This window comes from Neofelis nebulosa, chromosome 3, assembly GCF_028018385.1.
Source record: "Neofelis nebulosa isolate mNeoNeb1 chromosome 3, mNeoNeb1.pri, whole genome shotgun sequence".
NCBI classification, from domain to species: Eukaryota; Metazoa; Chordata; class Mammalia; order Carnivora; family Felidae; genus Neofelis; species Neofelis nebulosa.
In genome coordinates this window covers 29,185,325-29,207,608 of record NC_080784.1, presented here as the reverse complement: position 1 = coordinate 29,207,608, position 22,284 = coordinate 29,185,325, and the positions used below count along the sequence as shown (strand labels likewise).

General features: G+C 35.8%; 1 protein-coding gene and 1 long non-coding RNA gene across 6 annotated transcripts in view; one reads left to right on the top strand and one right to left on the bottom strand.

The window, feature by feature from the left end:
- Window positions 1-22,284, top strand: part of GTF2E2 (general transcription factor IIE subunit 2) — an 80,273-nt gene that overhangs the window by 44,870 nt on the left and 13,119 nt on the right. For 4 of the 5 annotated variants that reach the window (XM_058720185.1, XM_058720183.1, XM_058720187.1 and 1 more), the window contains exons 4-6: window positions 349-456; window positions 2,051-2,233; window positions 10,077-10,170. In XM_058720185.1, the coding sequence (XP_058576168.1) occupies window positions 349-456; window positions 2,051-2,233; window positions 10,077-10,170 (385 nt within the window). Of the gene's footprint in view, window positions 1-348; window positions 457-2,050; window positions 2,234-10,076; window positions 10,171-15,882; window positions 15,965-22,284 lie in introns of all 5 variants that reach the window. The other variant, XM_058720188.1, reaches the window with a different exon arrangement.
- On the bottom strand, window positions 15,770-17,550 carry LOC131506521 (uncharacterized). Its single transcript, XR_009258999.1, has 2 exons — window positions 16,978-17,550; window positions 15,770-16,510 (listed from the first exon to the last, which is right to left on the bottom strand). It is a non-coding gene; the product is annotated as an uncharacterized LOC131506521 (long non-coding RNA).

The following is a 22,284-nucleotide window of genomic DNA, read 5'->3' as shown; positions in this document are numbered from 1 at the left end:
TTTTCATATATTTAAGGTTTTTTACATTTCCTTTTCTGTGATTTATATGCTCCTGACTTTGGGTCATTTTCCTAGTACGTTTTTGGAGCTGTTAAAATATTAGGAAGATTAGCTCTGTGATAATGAGCTGAAAATATTTTTTCTCAGTTTATCATTTGATTTTATAGAGCTGCAAATTTGAACTCAGTTCTGTTTGATTTTTATAGTCCATTCTGTTCATCACTATAATCGTGTTGCCTCAAATGATACATGTTCTACATTCCTGAAAGATTCCCTTACTTGTATCTATTACTTAATACATGTAGCATTTTAAAACTGTCTCCTAATAACAATTTTTTCCCTCAATAGACACGGCATCAGCGAGGAGATACACATCCTCTCACTTTAGAAGAAATTTTGGATGAAACACAACATTTAGATATAGGACTCAAGCAGAAACAATGGCTAATGACTGAGGTAAGACTAGGCTTAAAATAGCATTAAGAAAGTTGGTTACCATGAAATATTTGCTGTAACTAAGATTTTTGATATACTGAAATCTGATAATTTTTACTTAAAAGAATTGGCATAGGGTCTTTGTTTTTGTCTTTTAAACATACACATTTTAAGGTGGTTTGATTTATTGGTTTTCTTAAGATCTTATGTATCTATTTCAAAATGTCGAAGCCTTTAGCATAAAAATTATAAAGAAGTCTGTCATTGTACCACTTCATTTAAGTTTTTCCAGAATAATTGCTTTTTTTTAATTGCTAAATTTAGAATGTATTTTGTCAAATTGTATTGTTTTTATGTATGTTTTAGACATTTATACCATGAGGTAGTATAGGGATAATGAGATATTTGTTATGCTGTTACTCCTATTATGACGTGATGGTGATATTATTGCCTCTAACAGATTACTTCAAAAACTAATCCTTAACATTGTGTATGTACACACATCATTGGAAGAAAAGAAACCCCACAATAATCAGTGACCATGCTAATTTAGAAATTAATAGCTTTTTAAAAATTCACACATTTCCCTCATTTCTACTTAATTATGAAATGACAATTAGGAAGAATACTTTGTGTGACCAGTGCTGTATTCTAAAAATCAAATGTAAAGTTCCTAAAATATAACTTAATAATTTATTTTACTAAGCAAGATACTGTACTTGATTTTTATAAAATGAACAGTTAATCAGTAACATTATAGCTCATTGTATCAGTGATGCACAAATAGTTGTAATCCACATTTAAATTCTGTTGCTTTACCCAATCTTGAAATTTCACGGACTACCAACATTAGTTTAAAATTATTACTACTTTTCTGTTCCCCCTCCTTTCTTCTTTGTTTCTTCTCTTTCTCCTTTCCAGGGTCAGGCTGGCAGCTGCAGAAGAAAATAAATAGGATAGCTCTTCCTTGAGGAGCTTTCCTTCTGATAGTAGCTGTATAGCAGAACTGACTAGGAATATAATTCATATTCAGTAATTCCTGCATTCCTACTCAGTTTCATTCTCAAGCTGCCATTATCGGTAGATTTCTTATATGCACAAGTCTGGTACTTTTCAGTTCCTTCCACACCTGTAAGTACCATTTGATACCAGGTGGGGCAGACTATTGATAAAGTCCTCCCAGGGTTATGTTTCTTACATAGTGCCAGTATGCGATACACTGTACTTTGAGGGTGGGATGGGCAATACCCAGTTCACTTTGTCTATTAATGTTAACTGGTGTTTATTCTTTTTTTTTTTTTTTTTTTTTTTTTATCTTCCAAGAGAATCTGGGTATAGTTTCTTCATATCTGTTGTGATAAAATGGTTTTTCTCATTTAAATAATTGATGTAGATAATACGTTTCTTTTATAAAAAGTGAGCAACATGCTGGTCTCTACCTGTTGTTTTTGGATCCTGGATGTCCAGTATTTTAGATATGCTAGTTGATATTCACAAGATACTTTTAACATACAACTATATTGGGTTTGATGTTTTTAAAATAATTAATAGAATTTAAGAATGTATATATGAGGTTTCCTTTTGTTAATATATCCAAATTCTGTCATTGTTACAGGCATTAGTCAATAATCCGAAAATTGAAGTGATAGATGGGAAGTATGCCTTCAAGCCCAAATACAACTTGAAAGATAAGAAAGCCCTACTTAGGCTGTTAGATAAGCATGACCAGCGAGGCTTAGGAGGAATTCTTTTAGAAGACATAGAGGAAGGACTGCCCAATTCCCAGAAAGCTATCAAGGTAACATTTCTTTTTGTGTCTTAGTATAATTTGAATTAATAATATCTTGTTTTAAAAAACAGCAAGTGTTTTAAAATTTTTATTTTTAAATGTTTATTTTTGAGAGAGGGTGAGAGAGTGCACGTGTGTGCATGAGCCGGGGAGGGGCAGAGAGAGAGGAAGAGGGAGAGAGAATCCCAAGCAGGGTCTGCACTGTCAGTGTAGAGTCCGATGCAGGGCTTGAACTCACGAACCATGAGATCATGACCTGAGCCAGGGTGAAGAGTCAGATGTTTAATGGACTGAGCCACCCAGGTGCCCTGGTGATGAGAACTTGTAAGATTTACTCTCTTAGTAGCTTTTAAATAAACAATACGGTTTTATTAACTGTACTTAGTGTGCTATATATTACATCCCCATGACTTATTTACTTATTTATTTTATAACTGATAGTGTATACTTTTTGACTCCTTCATGCATTTTTCCCATCTCCAATCTGCTGTGTCTGACAACCACTAATCTGTTTTCTATTGATGAGCCTTTTTTTTTTTTAGATTCCACATAAAGGTGAGATCATACATTTGTCTTTTTCTGACTTATTTCACTTAGCATAATGGCCTCAAGGTCCATCTATTTTATTGCATATGGCAAGATTTCACTCTTTTATGGCTAGATAATATTTCGTGTGTGTGTGTGTGTGTGTGTATCAGATTTTCTTTATCCACGTATCCATCAATGGATACTTAGGTTGTTTCTGTATCTTGGCTATTGTGAATAATGGTGCTGTGTGCAAGGGAGTGCATATATCCTTTTCAGTTAGCGTTTTTGGTTTCATTGGATAAGTACCAGAACTGGATTACTGAAGTATAGGGTTGTTCTATTTTCAATTGCACCAATTTACATTCACACCAACAGTGCATGAGAGTTCCCTTTTTTCCACATCTTCTCCAACAGTGATACCTTGTCTTTTTAATAATGGCTGTTATTAACAGGTGTGAGATGATACCTCATTGTGGTTTAGCGTTTCCCTGATGATGATGTTGATTGTGTTGGTGGTCATTTGTAGATCTTCTTTGGAAACATGTATTTTGATCCTCTTCCAATTTTTAAATTAGACTGTTTTTTTGGTGTCAGGTTCCATGAGTTCTTTACATATTTGTAATTTTTTTTTTTTTTTAATGTTTATTTATTTCTGAGACACAGCATGAGTGGGGAGGGGCAGAGAGAGAGGGAGACACAGAATCCGAAGCAGGCTCCAGGCTCTAGGCTCTAGGCTCTCAGCTGTCAGCACAGAGCCCGACACGGGGCTCGAACTCACAGACCATGAGATCATGACCTGAACAGAAGTCAGTCGCTCAACCGACTGAGCCACCCAGGTGCCCCTGCATATTTTTGTGATCCTAACCCCTAATCAGATACATGATTTGCAAATATTTTCTCCCATTCAGTAAGTTACCTTTCTGTTTTATTGGTTTCATTTGCTGTGCAGAAGCTTTTTAGTTTGATGCAGTGCCACTTTTTTGCTTTTGTTGTCTTTGCTTTTGATGTCAAGTCTGACAGATCAGATTTGATTGATGTCAAGTCTGACAAATCATCTCCAAAGCTGATATCAGGAAACTTATCCACCTGTGTTTTCTTCTTGGTCTTTTATGGTTTCAGGTCTTATATTCAGGTTGTTAATTCATTTTAAGTTAATTTTTGTTAATGGTGTAAGATAGTGGTCCGATTTCATTCTTTTGCATGTAGCTGCCCAGTTTTTCCAGCACCATTTATTAAAGAGACTGCCCTTTGTGCATTGTTATTCTTGGCTCATTTGTCATAAATCTGTTGACCATATATGCATATATGGGCTCTCTATTCTGTTTCATTGATCTGTGTAACACTTTTTTTTGTCAGTACTATTTTGATTACTGTGGCTTTGTAATATAGTGTGAAATCAAGAAGTGTGATACCTCTAGCATTGTTCTTTCTCAAGATTACTTTGGCTATTCAGGATCTTTTGTGGTTCCATGTAAGTTTTAGGATTAGTTTATTCTTTTTGTATGGAAAATGCCATTGGAATTTTGATAGGGATTGCATTGAATCCATAGTTTGCTTTGGATAGTATGGCCATTTTAACAAGGGTCCTCTTCCAATCCATGAGCATGGTGTATCTTTCCATTTATTTGTGTTGTCTTCAGTTTCTCTCATGAATGTCTCACACTTTGCAGTGTAGAGGTTTCTTACGTCCTTGGTTAACTTTATTTCTAGATATTTTATTCTTTTTGATGCACTTGCAAATGGGGTTATTTTCTTAATTTCAGATAGTTCGTTATTAGTGTAGAGAAATGTAACTTATTTCTGTATATAGGTTTTGTATCCTGCAACTGTACTGTATTTGTTTATTCTAAAAGTTTGGTGGAGTCTTTAGGGTTTTCTATATATGTCGTATTATCTGAAATTACTGACACTTTTTGTTCTTTCCAATTTGGATGCCCTTAATTTCTTTTTCTTATTTAATTGCTCTGGCTAGCACCTCCAGTAATGTGTTGAATAAAAGTGACAGGAACAGGCATTCTTGTCTTGTTTCTGATTTTAGAGGAAAAGTTTTTGGTTTTTCACCAGTGAGTGTGATATTAACTGTGGAATTGTCATAAGTGGACTTTATTATGGTAAGGTGTATTCCCTGTATACCCAGTTTGTTGATGGTGTTGTTTTTTTTTTTTTATCGTGAGTGGATGTTGAATTTTGTCAAATGCTTTTTCTGCATTTATTGAGAGGTCATATGATTTTTCCAAGTTTCATGTTAATGTGGTATATCACATTGTTTGATTTGTGCATTTGAACCTTGCGTCCCTGGAATAAATCCCATTTGATCATGGTATATAATCCTTTTAGTGTATTGTTGAATTCCATGTGTTAATACTGTGTTAGGATTTTTGTATCTGTATTCATCAGAGATGTTGGCCTATCAGTTTTTTTCTTGTGGCATCTGTGTCTGGTTTTGATATCAGGCTAATGCTGGCCTCATAAAACGTGTTTGGAAGTATTCCCTTCCCCTATTTTGGAAGAGTTTAAGAAGGATCTATATTAATTCTTTTTTGAATGTTTGGTAGAATTCATCAATTAAGTTGCCTGGTCTTGGACTTTTTTTGTTGGGAGTTTTTTTTTTTTTTTTTTTGGATTACTGATTTTTTTTTCAATGTTTATTTATTCTGAGACAGAGAGAGTGTGTGTGAGCAGGAGAGGGAGACACAGAATCCAAAGCAGGCTCCAGGCTCCAGGCTCCGAGCTGTCAGCACAGAGCCCAATGCAGTGCTCGAATTCACAAACCGCGAGATCATGGCCTGAGCTGAAGTCGGGTGCTCAGCCGACTGAGCCACCCAGGGGCCCCGAGATTTTTCTTATTTTTTGGTGTAGGCATTTATAGCTTTGAATTTCCATCTTAGAACTGCTTTTGCTTTATCTCATAAGTTTTGGTGTGCTATATTTCCATTTTCTTTTGTCTCAAGGTATTTTTAATTTCTCCTTTCATTTCTTTGTTGACCCATTAGTTGTATAGTAGTATATTGTTTAGCCTCCACATGTTTAATGTGTTTTTGCATTTTTCTTCTTATAACTGATTTCTGTTTCCATACTATTGTGGTCAGAAAAGATACTTGAGGGGCACCTGGGTGGTTCAGTAGGTTAAGTGTCCAGCTTCAGCTCAGGTCATAATCTCGTGGTTGGTGAGTTTGAGCCCCGTGTTGGGCTCTGTACTGACAGCACAGAGCCTGGAGCCTGCTTCGGATTCTGTGTCTTCCTCTCTCTCTGCCCCTCCCCTGCTCGCACTCTGTCTCTGTCTCTCTTTCTCAAAAGTAAACATTAAAAAAAAAGATGATATGCTTTAGGTATTCTTAAATTTATTGAGATTTGTTTTCTGTCTAACGTGCTATCTATTCTGGAGAATGTTCCATGTGCACTTGAAAAGAATGTGTATTTTGGGGGTGCCTGGGTGGCTCAGTCGGTTAAGTGTCCGACTTTGGCCCAGGTCATGATCTCGCGGTTTGTGAGTTCGAGCCCCACGTCGGGCTCTGTGAGCCTGGAGCCTGCTTCAGATTCTGTGTCTCCTCCCCCTCTCTCTGTCCCTCCCATGCTCATACTCTGTCTCTCTCTGTCTCTCAATAATAAATAAATGTTAAAAAAATTTTTTTTAAAAAGAAAATAATGTGTATTTTGCTGTGTTTGGATGATATGTTTGGTATGTATCTGTTAATTCTGCTGTCCTGATGTATTAAGGCCAGTATTTCCTTACTGATTTTCTGTCTGGATGATCTATTCATTGATATAACTGGGGTATAAACTCTACTGTTACTTTATCACTGTCAACTTATTACTTTGTTAATATTTGTTTTATGTATTTTGGTGGCCCTATGTTGGGTACAAAGATATCCTGTTTTTGGATTGATCCCTTTGTCATGATGTAATGCTGTCTTTGACTCTGTTACAGACTTTTGTAGTCTGTTTTGTCTGATATAAGTATTGCCAAGTCAGCTTCCTTTTGGTTTCCATTTGCAGAGAATGTCTTTTTCATCTCACTTTGAGTCTCTGTGTGTCTTTAGATCTTAAGTGAGTCTCTTGTAGACAGCATATACATGGGTCTTGTTTTCATCTTGTTTTGTTTTATCCTTTCAGCCACCCTATGTCTTTTGATTGGAGCATTCAGTCCATTTATATTTGAAGTAGTAATTGGTAGGTATGTACTCATTGCCATTTAATTTGTTTTCTTTTTTGTTTTTGTTCTGTTTTTTCTTCTTTTTTGGCTTTCTTCCCTTGCGATCATACTTTTCCTTAGTGTTTTGTTTTCCTTTCTCTTTATTTTTTAGTGTATCTCTTATAGGTATTTGGCTTGTGTTTATCATGAGGTTCATACATAGCATCCTATGTATATAGTGGTCTATCGATGTTGATGGTCGTGTAAATTCAGATATGTTCTAAAAGCCCTACATTTTTACTGCCCCACCCCCCACGTTTTGTTTTTCATGTCATATTTTATATCTTATTTTTTTGTGTTCTTCGACCAATTATTGTGGTGTAGATGATTTTATTACTTTTGTCTTTTAACCATCACACTACATAGGTGGTTGATCTACTACCTTCACTATATGTTTACCTTTACCACTAAAATGCCTTCTTTCATAATTTTCTTCTAGTTATGGTCTTTTCATTTATAGAAGTCCCTTTAACATTTCTTATAAGGTTGGTTGGTTGTTGAACTCCTTTAACTTTTGCTTGTACGGGAAACTCTTCTCTTTCCTTCACGTCTGAGTGATAATCTTGCTGGGTAGAGTAAGTTCTCGGTTTTAGGTTTTTTACTGTCATTGCTTTGAATATGTCGTACCATTCTCTTCTGGCCTTTGAATTTTTGTCTGAAAAATCAACTTCTAGTCTTAGAGGGGTTCTGTAGGTTGTAAATAGTTGTTTTTGATTTTAAGAATCACTCTTCCTCTTGGGGTGCCTGGGTGGCTTAGTTGGTTAAGCATCTGACTCTTGATTTCAGCTCAGGTCATGATCTCATGGTTTGTGAGATCGAGTTGCTTTGGGTTTTATGCTTGACAGTGCAGAGCCTGCTTGGGATTCTCTCTCTCTGCCCCTCCCCTGGTTATGCTCTCTCTCTCAAAATAAATAAACCTAAAAAAAAAAATCAACTTTTTAAATTGTTGATAATTGTATTCTCCCTCTCAAAATAAATAAACCTAAAAAAAAATCAACTTTTTAAATTGTTGATAATTGTATTCTAGTGTATCTTGGCATAGATCTTTTTTGGTATAGGTCTCTTTTGTTCATCTTATTGGGGACTTTCTGTATTTCCTGGACTTGGATGTCTGTTTCCTTTGCCAGGTCAGAGGAGTTTCCAGCCATTATTTTTTTAAGTAGGTTTCTTTCCTTTTTCTCTTCTCCTTCTGGGATCCCTATAATTTGAATATTAGTATGCTTGATGTTGTCCCAGAGGTCCCTTAAACTATCCTCATTTTTAAAAACTGTCTTTTTTTCTTTTTGCTGTTCTGATTGGGTGATTTCCACTACCCTGTCTTACAAATCACTGATCCATTTTTTCTGTGTCATTTGATCTGCAGTTGATTCCCTGTACTGTATTTTTCATTTCAGTTATTGTATTCTTCAGCTCTGATTTTTCAGCTCTCTTTTTAAATTTTCTCTTTGTTGAAGTTCTCACCGTGTTCACCTGTTTTTCTCCTGAGTTTGGTGAGCATTTTTATGACCATTACTTTGAACTTTTTATCTGAACTATTTTTCAAAGTATTTTATGTCATGAATAATTTATATAAATAAGAATGAAGGGATGGTGAAAAACAACTTTATTGGAAATTTTTATAAGATTTTAACATAGCAAACTTCTGTATCAAGTGTATTTTGGCAAACACATCAGAAAGATGAAAGAATACTATTGAACGTCTTTTTAGGAAAGTGAAATGGCAAAGGTTCATATCACATAGTATTGTACAGTGAATTCCTTCTTGTTGAAAAACTAACTGAAGGAAAATACCTTATATATTTAAGTCCTTAGCAATATGTCATTCAATCATTGATTCTTAAGCTTGAGGTGGTTCATCTGTGGTATTGTCGTCCAAAGACTCACAGGTTTAGATTTTATTTCTATAATGAATTTCACCATCATCAGAGTCTAGAGTGAGTGCTACTATCAGGCTTTCTGTATTCTTGTTCTCATTCATTAATAATGGTGAAGTATCTTCCGTCAGTTTTCTTGTCATTGCTCTAAGGAGCAGAAAATAAAAAATTCTGAACTGTCAAATATTTAATGAAAGCTAAAAGACAACAAAGACCACTCTGTAGTCTTTTATATCTTCTGAAAGATAATGCAATAGTTTGGCAGTGCAGTAACACAAATTGAATCACACTTCTAAGTGATAGAATTTCACTGTTTCCCTATTATATCACACTTGTAGGTGATATAACCTTTCTTTCCTTTTTAAAAAAAAACTTATAACTATTTATTTAGAATGTTTATTTATTTATTTATTTATTGAGAGGGGGGAGAGAAAGCTGGGGAGGGCAGAGGGGGGGCGGGGAGAGAGAAACCCAAGTAGGCTCCATGCTGTCAGCAAAGAGCCCAATGTGGGGCTCAAAACCATGAACCATGAGATGATGAGCTGAAATCAAGAGTCAGACACTTAAACTGACTGAGCCAGTCAGGTGCCCCACTATTTTAGCTTTTTAAAGCATAATTGGAAATAATTGCTAATGGTAAATAAGTGGCAAAATATTTTAAAGTAGAGGGAAAGTAAGAACACTAAGATCACACAGTTTTTCTTAGATTAATAAAAGGCTCCAGTGGACCTACATTAAATTGCAACATAGGTTGGATTTTTTCAAAAATAAGGTTTCTTTTTGTACTTTGGAAATCTCTAAGAATAAAACTCTTGAAATATCAATACATAAAAGTAGTGAGAATTGCTCATTGAAAGAAATTTGAGAATTAAAATTGGGCGTAGTTGACCCTAATGGTATACTGAAGGTTAAAAGAAATAGGAGTCCTGGGGCACCTGGGTGGCTCAGTTAAGTGTCCATCTCTTGGTTTTGGCTCAGGTCATGATCTCACGGTCATGGTTTCAAGCATTGCATTGGGGTGCATGCTGACAGCGCTGAGCCTGCTTAGGGTTCTCTCTCCTCTCTCTTTGCCCCTCCCTGGTGCACACGTGCTCGTGTGTTCTCTCTCTCTCTCTCTCTCTCTCTCTCTCTCTCTCTCTGTCAAATAGACTTAAAAGGACTACTACTTTTTTTTTTTTTTTTTATTAAAAAAATATTTTGTTGGGGGGAGGTAATTTGGAAGTTAACTGAAAAAAAATTTGTTTTTTTGTCTTTTAAGGCTTTGGGGGACCAGATACTATTTGTAAATCGTCCTGATAAAAAGAAAATTCTTTTCTTCAATGATAAGAGCTGTCAGTTTTCTGTGGATGAAGGTGAGCCTTTCTGTTTAGTTTTCAAATACTACAAATACAGGGTGACAAATTTATATTTATAATCCTATTATAGGTGTGCCTGGGTGGCTCAGTCAGCTAAGCGTCCTACTTCTGCTCAGGTCATGATCTCATTGTTCATGAGTTCGAGCCCCATGTCCGTCTCTGTGGTGAGCGCTCAGAGCCTGGAGTCTGTGATTCTGTGTCTCCTCTCTCTGCCCTTCCCCCGCTCCTTGCTCTGTCTCTTTCTCAAAAGTAACATTATAATTCTATGTTAACAAATTTTGTAGTAGTGCTTTTTTAGCCTTATCTTTTAGAACACAACTAATCTTCTAACATATTGTTTCTGAGAATGCAATTTGAAATATGGAATTTGAAAGATTTTAGGTTATTTGTACTTGTAATCATATAGTAGGTTAGATATTTTATGCTTATATGTCAGCTGTACCAGTTTATTTCTTTATTTCTATTATTTTACAAATACTACATATCTTGATAGGAAAGCTTGATGCAGGATGGGAAAAAGAACAAAATTCTGTTGGTGACTAATATTAAGTAATTTATGAGCTGATTATCAGATTGGATAGGGAAGATGACTTTTTTCTCTGACTCTTGTAGAGTCAGGTGCTAATAAGCTTATGGTGAATCTTATACTAAATGTGTGGGTGCCTGTGTTTGGATTTTAATTAAAAATACTTCATTAATACTTGTCAGGTAAAATAGTTAAACAAGGGTTTAGTCATGGGAAGTCTATACCTATACAAGTAGAAATTCTCACTTAGGGACTCTGGGTGTCTCAGTCGGTTAAGCGACTGACTTCAGCTCAGGTCATAATCTCGCAGTTTGTGATTTGGAGCCCCACGTTGGGCTCTGTGCTGACAGCTCAGAACCCGGAGCCTGCTTCGGATTCTGTGTCTCCTGTCTCTCTTTGACCCTCCCCTGCTTGTGCTCTGTTTCTCTCTCAAAAATAAATAAATAAATAAATAAATAAATAAATAAATAAATAAATAAAAATTCTCATTTAAACAAGTGTGAGACTGTACTGTAAATTTGTATTAATTTTGAACTAAAAAGGCAAGAAAAGAATTAAACACCATTTTAATTATAAAATTTGAAAAGTAATACAAACTTACACCAGAATATCTTAACTTTATAGAATTACATAAAATAAAAAAGTAATATTAAATTCCAAATAGTGAAACTATTGTTATGCGTGCCTGGTAGTCCTAGTGACTTTCGTTTATTGTATTAAATAAAAGAGTTTCTATTGAAGGAATAATTTTGTATAAAAATGCACATATAATTCTTGTCCCTTTAGTAGCCCATACATGTCTTATGATTTTGTAATTTTTGCAGTAGCTCTTAAGTTTTTCTTTTATTTGTTATCTGGCTGCAGATATTAGGCTTGTGGTGCTTGTAGATAGGAGTTTAGTCAACCTGAAGTTACGCAGATGACCATGATTTGTTTTAGGAAGTAGAATGTTGTGTTTTGTTGGAAAATCGTGATTGAGAGTACCTTATATATAGTTGGTTCTCAATAAATGTTTTTTACTGTAAATAAAAAATTTCAAAGCATTCCAGTTATTCTGTATTGCACTTTCTAATAAATAAAGTAAGCTTTCTGTGTGTCAATAAGGTAGTAGTGACCTTCTATACACTGTAGTGATACTCATTTAAGAAAGTTTGGCTTAGCAGTTTTCATATTGTTTGAGTTGCTTTTTGAAAACTTTTATAATTGTCATACTGATTTGACACTTTGAAAAAACATAGCGGTGGACTTGATCCTTAAGATATTTACAAGTTTAAAAAAAATAGCTGTTTCCTTTATTCTTTGGCATAGCTAATCCATTTGAAAGCAATTTGCAGTATTAAAAAAAATCACAAGTATCACGTGTTCCAATAGGAAGATCTTACAATGAAAAGCAGATACATTTTTCCTTTCACTAAGTGGAGGCCCTTTCATTTGTGGCCATACTTAACTGGATTTACTTAAAATTTTTTTGTTTTTAGTGTTTGTTTATTTTGAGAGAGAGACAGAGTGTGAGTTGGGGAGGAGCAGAGAGAGAGAGAGGGAGATACAGAATCTGAAACAGGCTTCAGGCTCTGAGCTATCAGCACAGAGCCCAGTGAGGGGCTCGAACTCACAAACCGTGAGATTGTGACCTGAGCTGAAGTCGGACGCTTACCAACTGAGCCACCCAGGCGCCCCTAACTGGATTTATTTTAATTCTTTGAGTGGTTTTCCCCTTATAATATGCTTATATTTTTATTTCTTGATTTTTCAGCTTGAAGTTTTCTTATCATGTTGCTGATTCCACCTGCTGTCTCTCTTCTTCACTTTCTAATATAGTATAGCACTAGTTTAGTTCCCCCTACCATTTTTCTTGATACCTTTATCAATCAAAATAATTGAACGTTCTCTGGGAATTTTTAGTATTCTGCTCTGCAGATGGCAGCATGGTGTAGCATATCTGTTCTGTTGTTATGTAGATGTGTAATTTGAGGCAAATGTTGAGGTTGCAGTAGCTCGCTAAGAATAGCATGGACCTCTAGGTTTTCTTGGTAAAATTTCATTGGAGAAATTTTAGGAGTATACTTAATTTCCGCTGTAATCCTCACACTAAACATTATACCAAGCCATTATTTTCTGTCCCCTGTTGCAATTTTTCTGTGGATATCACTGTTTTAACTTTGCTCAGCCTTTTCCTGTTTGCGTTATCTTTTTCTAAAGTTCTATTCTTTAATATTATCCCTATTTTCATTGGCTGTTTTATATGGCCTTTGTTGGCTTAAACTCTTCCCATCTCCTTATTACTTGGTTTATAAGGACAAGATGAGGATTTTCACTTTTTTTACCCAGATTATAAAAGTAACCATTATATGCTTGTTCGTAAAATCATACACATTTAGAAGTAAGTTGTGTAAATTGTTTGATGTTTATTTTTCTAATTTTCTAATTTGCTTTTTCTCTGTTGGAGATATTCTATAATGCCATATGGTTTTTTAGTGTTCCATTATATAAGTGTACCTGATAAATGGATTTTTAAGTATTTAATAATGCTGCAGCAAATATTCTTACACACCTTACATGCTGGATATGTGTATGTGTTTTTTATGTTATGAAATAGCTGTATATATCTGGAGATATTGGGAAGGTAAATTGACAGATTATGCATCTATTAAGATCTTTGTTGTTTCTGACTTAATATATGTTGAAATATATTACTAGATTTCCTAATAGTGAACTGTCCTTACACTCCTAGAATAACCCTTTTTTTATGTTCTCTATTTCTGGATTCTTTTCCTGTATATTAAGGATTTTTGCTTCAGTATTCAGTGTTCTCTTTTTTGTTTACTTTCTCAGGATTTGTTTTGTGTGTGATGCTGGATACATCCAAACAGAAGTACTGTTTTTCCTTCCTTCCATCATTCCTGTCCTTTTCCTTCCCTTTCCCATTCTTTCCTTGTGAGAATATTCAATTCCTTGAAGATTTGAACACGAAAACTCATGCATGCATGTGTCTGGCTGTGGCTGCTTTGATAGCATTCTTCATATCTTCTTTGGTTATGTCCTTCATAAAGTTTCCTACCTTGTGAATTTTTGGCAATGTGTTCTTTCCTAAAATCACTTTTAATTTTCAAATTTAATAGCATATGCTTTTGCAGAGTGTGGCCCTAGAACGTGTTTAATTTTTTTGTGTAATTTTCCCTTTTTATTGCTAACTTTTTGTATTTGGGCATTCTCCCTTATTTCTGTATTATGCTGTTGGTTTATCTATTTTACTTTTGTTGTTGTGTTTTTGTTTTAAGGGAAAATACAATCGGATCACCTTTTACATACTAAATTTTGATTGATTACTTCATATGAGCAGTGACTGAGCAAACATTAAAATCTGCCATTGCCTTTTGGTTGTTAATTTTGCCAGTACTTCCTGTATGTTTTCCTGCAGAGTTTTTAGCTTGTAAACATTCTTGACAATCCTAGTTTAAGGACTGTATCCATAAACATTATAAAGCATCCCCTCTTGGTTGTAGTTCATATTTTTTTTTACTTTAAAGTCTGACTTTATCTCATTATTCTTTTAATCCCTTGCCCTTTTTTTTGACTGATATATTTTTGCCCATTTTTTTGTACCCTGTCTTTTGTTTATATATTTCCTTTGTAGTTGACATACAGTCGTTTTTAACCTTTTGAAATGTCATTTTATATTTATTATCTTTAATACGTGATATATTCGCCCCATTATTTGTTTGGAAATTATATAATTTGGGGGGGGCTCTTTTGTGTATATAAAGTGATTCTCTTTATATCTCTAAGTAATTTGCTTAAACTTATTGGTATCATTTTATCAACTTCGTTCTTTTGTTTTTATTTTCTGATTGACACTTTTTGAGATTTGGTAATGGTCTATTATAGTGTATTCATGAATTCATTTATTCAACAAATATTTACTGATGTCCTATTATATGCCCCATTTTGTTAAATATAGGGATACAGTAGTGAACAAGGTAGACCATTCTCTGCCTTTGTGGGGTTTATATTCTAAAGGATAAAGTAGACAATACAAAAAATAAAAATGATTACAGATTGTATCAAATTCTAGGAAAGAGACAAATGTAGTATGTGCAAGCCAGTAAAGCCATGGGGGATAGAGCTCAGAGAAGACCGCCATGGATGGAGAAGCCATGGAATGAGGTGGAGCCAGCCTTGCAAAGTACCAGAATGGTGCCCATGTGTGTGCTGTTGTGGGGGAAGTGGGGTTCAAGCAGAGAATAGTGAAGGCAAAGGTTGTAGTAAAGACTTTGATTTTTTTCCCAGACTAGTGGTTTTTAATCCTTTATTCATCAGATTCAATGGGCCTTGAGTAACAAATACTTTGTAACATCTTCTTTGCTCTTATAAAATGAAATTTCAAGATGATACAACCTACTTTTAGACATAATTTCTTAGAAGTCAGTATAATACTGGGATGCCTGGCTGGCTCAGTCGGTAGAGCATGTGACTCTTAACCTCAGGGTTGTGAGCCCCACATTGGGCATAGAACTTCTTTAAAAAACAAAACAAAACAAAAAACTATAATACCCTAACTGTAACAGAAAGGAGAAATAAAAGGAATTGATTTATATTTTACAAAAAAATTATTTCAATATTTTTAATATTGAATCTGTTCAAGCACATATTAGAATATAAAAAGAATATAAATAATATAGTTGTTGACCTTTATGTGTAGAGTCACTATGGGATGCGATGGCTACAGATGGACCAGTACAAGTGTCATGATGCAATAGCAACCTATATACCATGATCAGTGTTTTCCTTAAGCGGTAAAGAACTCTTGGCAAAGGTCTGCAAAATACAAAGTGAAGTTTTTCTGTGACTTGCAAAGGTTAATCATACTGTATTCTCTGTATAATATATCTTGTATGTTGCTAGGAAATCATGTGTATATTAAACCACTAACAAAAGTACTTTATATATGTATATAGAATTTGGTTGTAGGCTCAGTTTGTTATCATAAACTGATGTTTTTCATTAGTCTTTATACTTTCAAAGAAGGATGGCTGGAGGAAGAAAGGTTTTTCAACAATGGCAGTATTGATATTTGGAGCTGGGTGATCTTTTTTTTTTTGGTGTTAGGATTGTTATTCTGTATTGTAGAAGTTTTGTAGAATCCCTGGCTGCTTTAGATGTCACTGCCATACCTTTCCTTACAGCGCGACGACTAAAAATGTACCCAGGTATTACCAAATGTTCCCCCAGGAGGCAAAACTACTTGGGTTGAGAATTCTGTTGAAGGTACGATTTATGTTTATAAAATAGACAACAGTTAATTAAGATACGTTGTCTTCAAGCTTCTTTTCATGAATTGTTTGATTCAGCACATTCACTGATACAACAGATGTCCAAGTGAATAAGGTTTCTGTTTGTGAGCTCACCTAAGACAGAGGGAAGATTGACATAGGAACTCATATAGTAGCTCTTGCATACTGTCATTGTGATGTTCATACAGTGGTGTAGAGACCCTGGGGGAATGTCATCCACAGGAACTTCAGAGGTGAGACAGTGTTCTTTTAGTTGAAATTGTCAGTATGGCATAAATCACTAATTAAAAAAAAAACAACTGAGTCTTTGCTAATGGTATAAACAGAAGGCCCCCTGAAAATTGATGCATATCATAATATTTATCTTCCTTGCTCTTTTTTCATATTTTACTCAAAATGGTTTGTCCTGATTGTATTGATGAAGATTTTTGTTTTAGCCCAGTAGGTGGCAGTCATAGCTAGAGATGAAATCTTGAATGATGACGCTTTCAGTCATGCTTAAGATTACCCTTCATTTTATCTGTAAATAGAAGCAAATGTCCTAAAATGAGATGTAGCAAACAAGTAAGGAGAGAGTTTATTTGTAGTAATTTAAAAAAATCAAATAGGTAAGTGAACGCAGCGTAGCTGAACTTAGGTATATGTCTTATTTCACAAAAGCATTTCCTTATATCAGGATCGTATTCATTTAGAGGCAGTATAAATGCAGTGGTTAAGAGGATGGTTTGAATAGTTAACTGGTGGTTTATATCTTAGCTTTGCTCCTTGTTTGCTTAGACAAGATACTTCTGAGATTCCTTATCTATAAAATAGGAGTAACGGTATCTGTCTTGTCCTTATGATAATTAAATGAGTTAATATGAAAGTTCTTAGAGCTTGGAACAGAGCCTGGCGCATAGTAAGAATAGTAGTAACAGTAATATTAACTATTATTAGTAGAATTAGAAATACCAAATAGTACCAAAATATTAGGTGTTTAAATCTTACCTGATTATTTATTCACATTTCCTTAGCTCTCTGGCTGATTGACTAAGTGGATCTGTAGTTTTGTGTTTTGTTACATAGCAGAGAGCCAGAGCCAGTTTAGCAGTCTGAAGCCACATTTGTGCTGATCTTTTGCGGAAACATAACGTTAATTGGTGTTCCTGGTGACAAGTCCAGTGACAACGCTGATTTTTCTTTCATTGCTGCTATTTTCTTTTCTATCTGGAAGCTTAAACAATTTAAACTTTATCCTTCCAATATAGGACTTCTCTCAGAAACTCTCTTCCTAGAGCTCTGGTGCTGTTTTATTTAGTTCATTATTTTTTAATGGCTATATAGTATTCCATTTTATGGATGTGCTTTAAAACAGTTTTTCCGATGCTCCACAGATGGAAATTTAATTTTTGTTTTCCTATATGCTATTATAAATAATGCTTAATACTTACACATAAATATATGTGCACTTGCCCCATTATTTCCATATTGTAGTTTTCTTGAAATAGAATTGTGAGATCAGAAGGTAAGCGATATTTAAAAAATTTTCTTTTCCTTAAAAAAATTTTTTTTAATGTTTATTTTTAAGAGAGAGAGAGAGAGAGACATGCAGAATCCAAAGCAGGCGCTGGGCTCCAGGCTGACAGCACAGAGCCTGATGCAGAACTCTAACCCACCAACTGTGAGATCATGACCTGAGCCAAAGTCAGACACTCAATTGACTGAGCCACCCAGGCACCCCTAAAAAATTTTCAATACTTTGCCTAATGCCTTTTGTAAAGTTTGCACCAATATTTTGGGACCAAATTACCCCTTCACAGCAGTATATGGAAAAGTATCCATTTCTTTACCCTCACCAGTACCAGATGTTTTTAGTTGTCTTTGCCAGGCTCATAGAAAATAAAGATTATCTTGAATGTATTTTTCTTGCAATGACTTTATAAAATTAAGAAAAACAAGATTATTTCTCTTTGTACCTCTGTCAACTATACATTTTCTGTCCCCCCCCCCCCCATACATTAAAATGTAATTAAATTTCAGATCCTGTGGAATCCTGCCTCTAAAATTTGGCCCTGCTTTCCAGTGTTCATCTTAAGTATTTGTGCAGCTGTGATACATTTATATAGTACATGTAATACTTAAATACTGCAACAGGACTAAGCTAAGGAAAGGCAGGGATTAATGTAGAAATGTTTTATTGAAAAATAACAAAGACATTGAAGAGTTTTTTTATTCAGGGATTTTCCTCTGAAAATAGCTCAAGCATCACTTTTCTAGCAAAAGAAAGTAGTTAAATTTTGTTTTAATGTACTTTCAATTCCATTGTGCCATTAAAATTTATATTGTATATTCTTTTTGGTGGTACATTAATATATATATTAGCTTTCTAGACCATTGCTGTTCCTTTTAATAGGTATTATTACCTGTGTAATTGTGTCTGAAGAGGCCTGAAGTATATGAGCTCTGTACAAATCAAGGTAGAACATCACAGTAGTTTGTCTTTCAAAGAACTGAACCTTTACGATGCTGGTAACATAGATGCTTGGTAAAAAGTGAATTGACTGAAATTTACCGTTGAGTAAAAGAGGTTTTTCTCATCTACACTTTTATTCTCTTTATCTTTTTTTCTTCTACAAGAGAAAAGTATACAGTTTAATTGTTATCCATTTATATTCTGTAATACTTACTCTAAATAAATGAATACAATTTTTACACATTGGTAGCTAGAATTTAACAAGTTATGGGTTAAAATGCCTGAACTACTTTGTGGGTGGCATACTTCCTTCAGCAGTTGTGGTAAATTAGACATATAAAATTCTGGTTTGGTATAGATTTTAAAACAGTATTGTGTGCTTTCTTGGAATTAGAGTGATGTTTTTATTGCTGACTTGGAAGTCTGACCTGAAGCTGTTTTCTCTCACATAATCCTGTAGCGAGCACAGCTAGTTGCATTAATCACATTGTTCATTGCAGAAAAAGTGGATAGTTGGGGACTTCTGGTTTCTACTTAAAATGGGGAAAGCTGGTCAAAGCACTGTTCCACCCCTATAGCAATAATAATAAGCCCTAGACAACTGCAGATTTATACCCGAATCCATCAGAGAGCTGAGGTTCCAGGGCAACCACTTAACCTGAAATCTAAGGAAAGATGGGTACCTCCAAGAAAAGAAGGGATGCAAACACTTGTTTACCTGAGACAGATACAGAATGAACACCAATCAGAAGAATTCAGTTAAACATTTTAATGAATTGCTGCTGGCTTAAATTGGACTGGTGGGAAGATGTAGAATCCTTGGGGGCCGTGAACGCATGGGAATTCACAGCTACTTGCAGGCTCTTTTCCACAGACTTCACTGGATGCTAACAAATGATCGAGCCGGGGGGTGGGGGGCGGGGCGTAGATGCTTCAGGAAAGACATGAAGTCCTGTCTTACTTCTTCCTGCCTCTCTACTGTGTGACCAAAGCCTTAAACTGTGGTTTGAATAGAGCAGAAAGAAAACCTTCCACCCCTAAGGAAGGGGCAGGAATATGTCCTGGGCCCAGAACTTTAGCAGAGAGGGATGGGCAGGAACATCGAGAAGGCCACAGTCCAGCTACCTAGAACATAGTACTTGGCTACGACCAAGGCTTAATCAGAATTTCAGAGAGCTACCACCCCGTACCAGGCTAAGAGTTGTAGAGTAATGGATAACAGTGGAATTCTGTGAGAGTTGCAAGAGCTTGGAGGCAGACAGACCATAATGAGATACAGCCTAAACAGAAGACCTAGAACTGCAGATTGAGTAGACGTTGAGAAAAACTTTGGCAAACAAGCCTCTACCCTAAACACAAGGTGTGACTAGAGCAGTTTGAAGCCTGTGGTGCGTTATGGGTATCTATAGCAGCAACAGATTCCAAACCAAGCTCATGTTCTGACAGTAGAATGACTCTACCTTGACTCATTAAAGGCCTAGCAGAAGCAAGGTCATGGTCCTATCCAGACACAAAAACTAGTTGTCTCAGTCTCAGATTTCCTACAGAAGATACCCTGTTTTCATTACACACACACACACGCGCGAGCACGCGCACACACACACACACACACACACATATAAAATAAAAAGAAGGAGAGGAATACAGTATTGAGGCAGGGAATTAAACTTCTTAGGACACAAGTACTGGAAATTGTTAGACATGGAATTTAAGATAACTATGATTTATATGTTAAGGCCTCTGGTGTTGAAAAGGCAGGCAATGTGTACAGTCAGGTAGGATATTGGAGCGCCTGGGTCGGTTATGTGTCCGACTTTGGCTCAGGTCATGATCTCGCAGTCCATGGGTTTGAGCCCCATGTCAGGCTCTGTGCTGACAGCTGAGAGCCTGGAGCCTGCTTTGGATTCTGTGTCTCCCCCTTCCCCTGCCCCTTCCCACTCATGCTCTCTCTCTCTCCATCTCTCAAAAATGAATAAACGTTAAAAAAAAATAAAAAAAGATGAAGTAGGATATTTCAAAGAGGCATGATAAGAAAATCAAATGAAAAGTTTAGAAGTGAAAAACACAGTAACAGACAAAAGAACTCATCAGTAAATTTGGCATAACCAAAGGAAGAATCTGTAAACTTGAACATAGACCCATATGAATTATCTAAACTAAAATACAAACAGAAAACTGAAAAAATAGAACACCCATTAGCTATGAGATAATATCAAGTGGTCTGAATATGTAATTTAAATCTCGGAAGGAAAATAGGACAAAAGAAATAATGGCCAAGGATTTTGAAAAACTAATGATAGACACCAAAGATTGAAGAAGCTCAGAGAATTTAAGGAAGATAATCCCCCAAAACAAATGACAGAAAAACAGCCAGACATTTATATTCAAACTGCTGAAAGTTGAAGATGATGACAAAATACTGATGGGAGTTAGAGGAGGAAGCTCTTTACAGAGGAAAGAATTGTCATTTGAATCTATGGAAACCTGAAGACAATGCAATCACATCTCTAAAGAATCAAAAGGGAAAAAAATTTCAACCTAGAATTCTGTACCCAGCAGAAAGTCTGTCCATGTATTTATTTGTTTGTTTGTTTAAAAATGTTTTATTTTTGAGAGAGTGTCAAGAGTGCGAACGGGGGTGTGGGGGGTGGTGGGGGAACAGAGAGAGAAGGAGACACAGAGTCTGAAGCTAGCTCCAGGCTCTGAGCTGTCAGCACAGAGCCTGACGCAGGGCTGGAACTCACAAGCTGTGAGATCATGACCTGACCCAAAGTCTGATGCTTAACCGACTGAGCCCCCCAGGCGCCCAAAAACGGTCTTTTAAAAATGAAGGAGAGAGGGGCGCCTGGGTGGCGCAGTCGGTTAAGCGTCCGACTTCAGCCAGGTCACGATCTCGCGGTCCGTGAGTTCGAGCCCCGCGTCGGGCTCTGGGCTGATGGCTCAGAGCCTGGAGCCTGTTTCCGATTCTGTGTCTCCCTCTCTCTCTGCCCCTCCCCCGTTCATGCTATGTCTCTCTCTGTCCCAAAAATAAATAAAAAACGTTGAAAAAAAAAATTAAAAAAAAAAATAAATAAAAATGAAGGAGAGGGGCGCCTGGGGGGCTCAGTCGGTTAAGCGGCCGACTTTGGCTCAGGTCATGATCTCACGGTCCGTGAGTTCGAGCCCCGCTTCGGGCTCTGTGCTGCCAGCTCAGAGCCTGGAGCCTGTTTCAGATTCTGTGTCTCCTTCTCTCTGACCCTCCCCTGTTCATGCTCTGTCTCTCCCTGTCTCAAAAATAAAGTGTTAAAAAAAAAAAATTAAAAAAAAAAATGAAGGAGAACTGGTCTCTCAGAGTAATATTCTGTCAGTATCACAGAAACTGAGATAAGTCATTGTCATTAGACCTGCATTAACATATAATAATGATTTCTGGTAAGGAAATTACTTTTAAATTACATTTAAAAATGTCTAATAAAAATTCATTCTTGGGGTGCCTGGGTGGCTCAGTTAAGCATTCAACTGCAGCTCAGGTCACAATCTCACAGTTCATGAGTTCAAGCCCTGCGTTAGGCTCTGTGTGGACAGCTCAGAGCCTAGAGCCTACTTTGGATTCTGTGTCTCCCTCTCTCTCTGCCCATCCCCTGCTTGTGCTCTCTTTCACTCAAAAATAAACATTTAAAAAAAATTAAAAATATTTTAGTAATTGCTTTGAAAGATAGCTGACTATAAAGCAAAAGTAATAGAAATCTATTTTATGTTTACAGCAAATAAAAAAGTAAAGGTTATGACAGCTCAAAGGTCAGAGGGAAGACTATTATAACATCTTTACATTACATGTGAACTGGTATAATTTACTTGTAGCT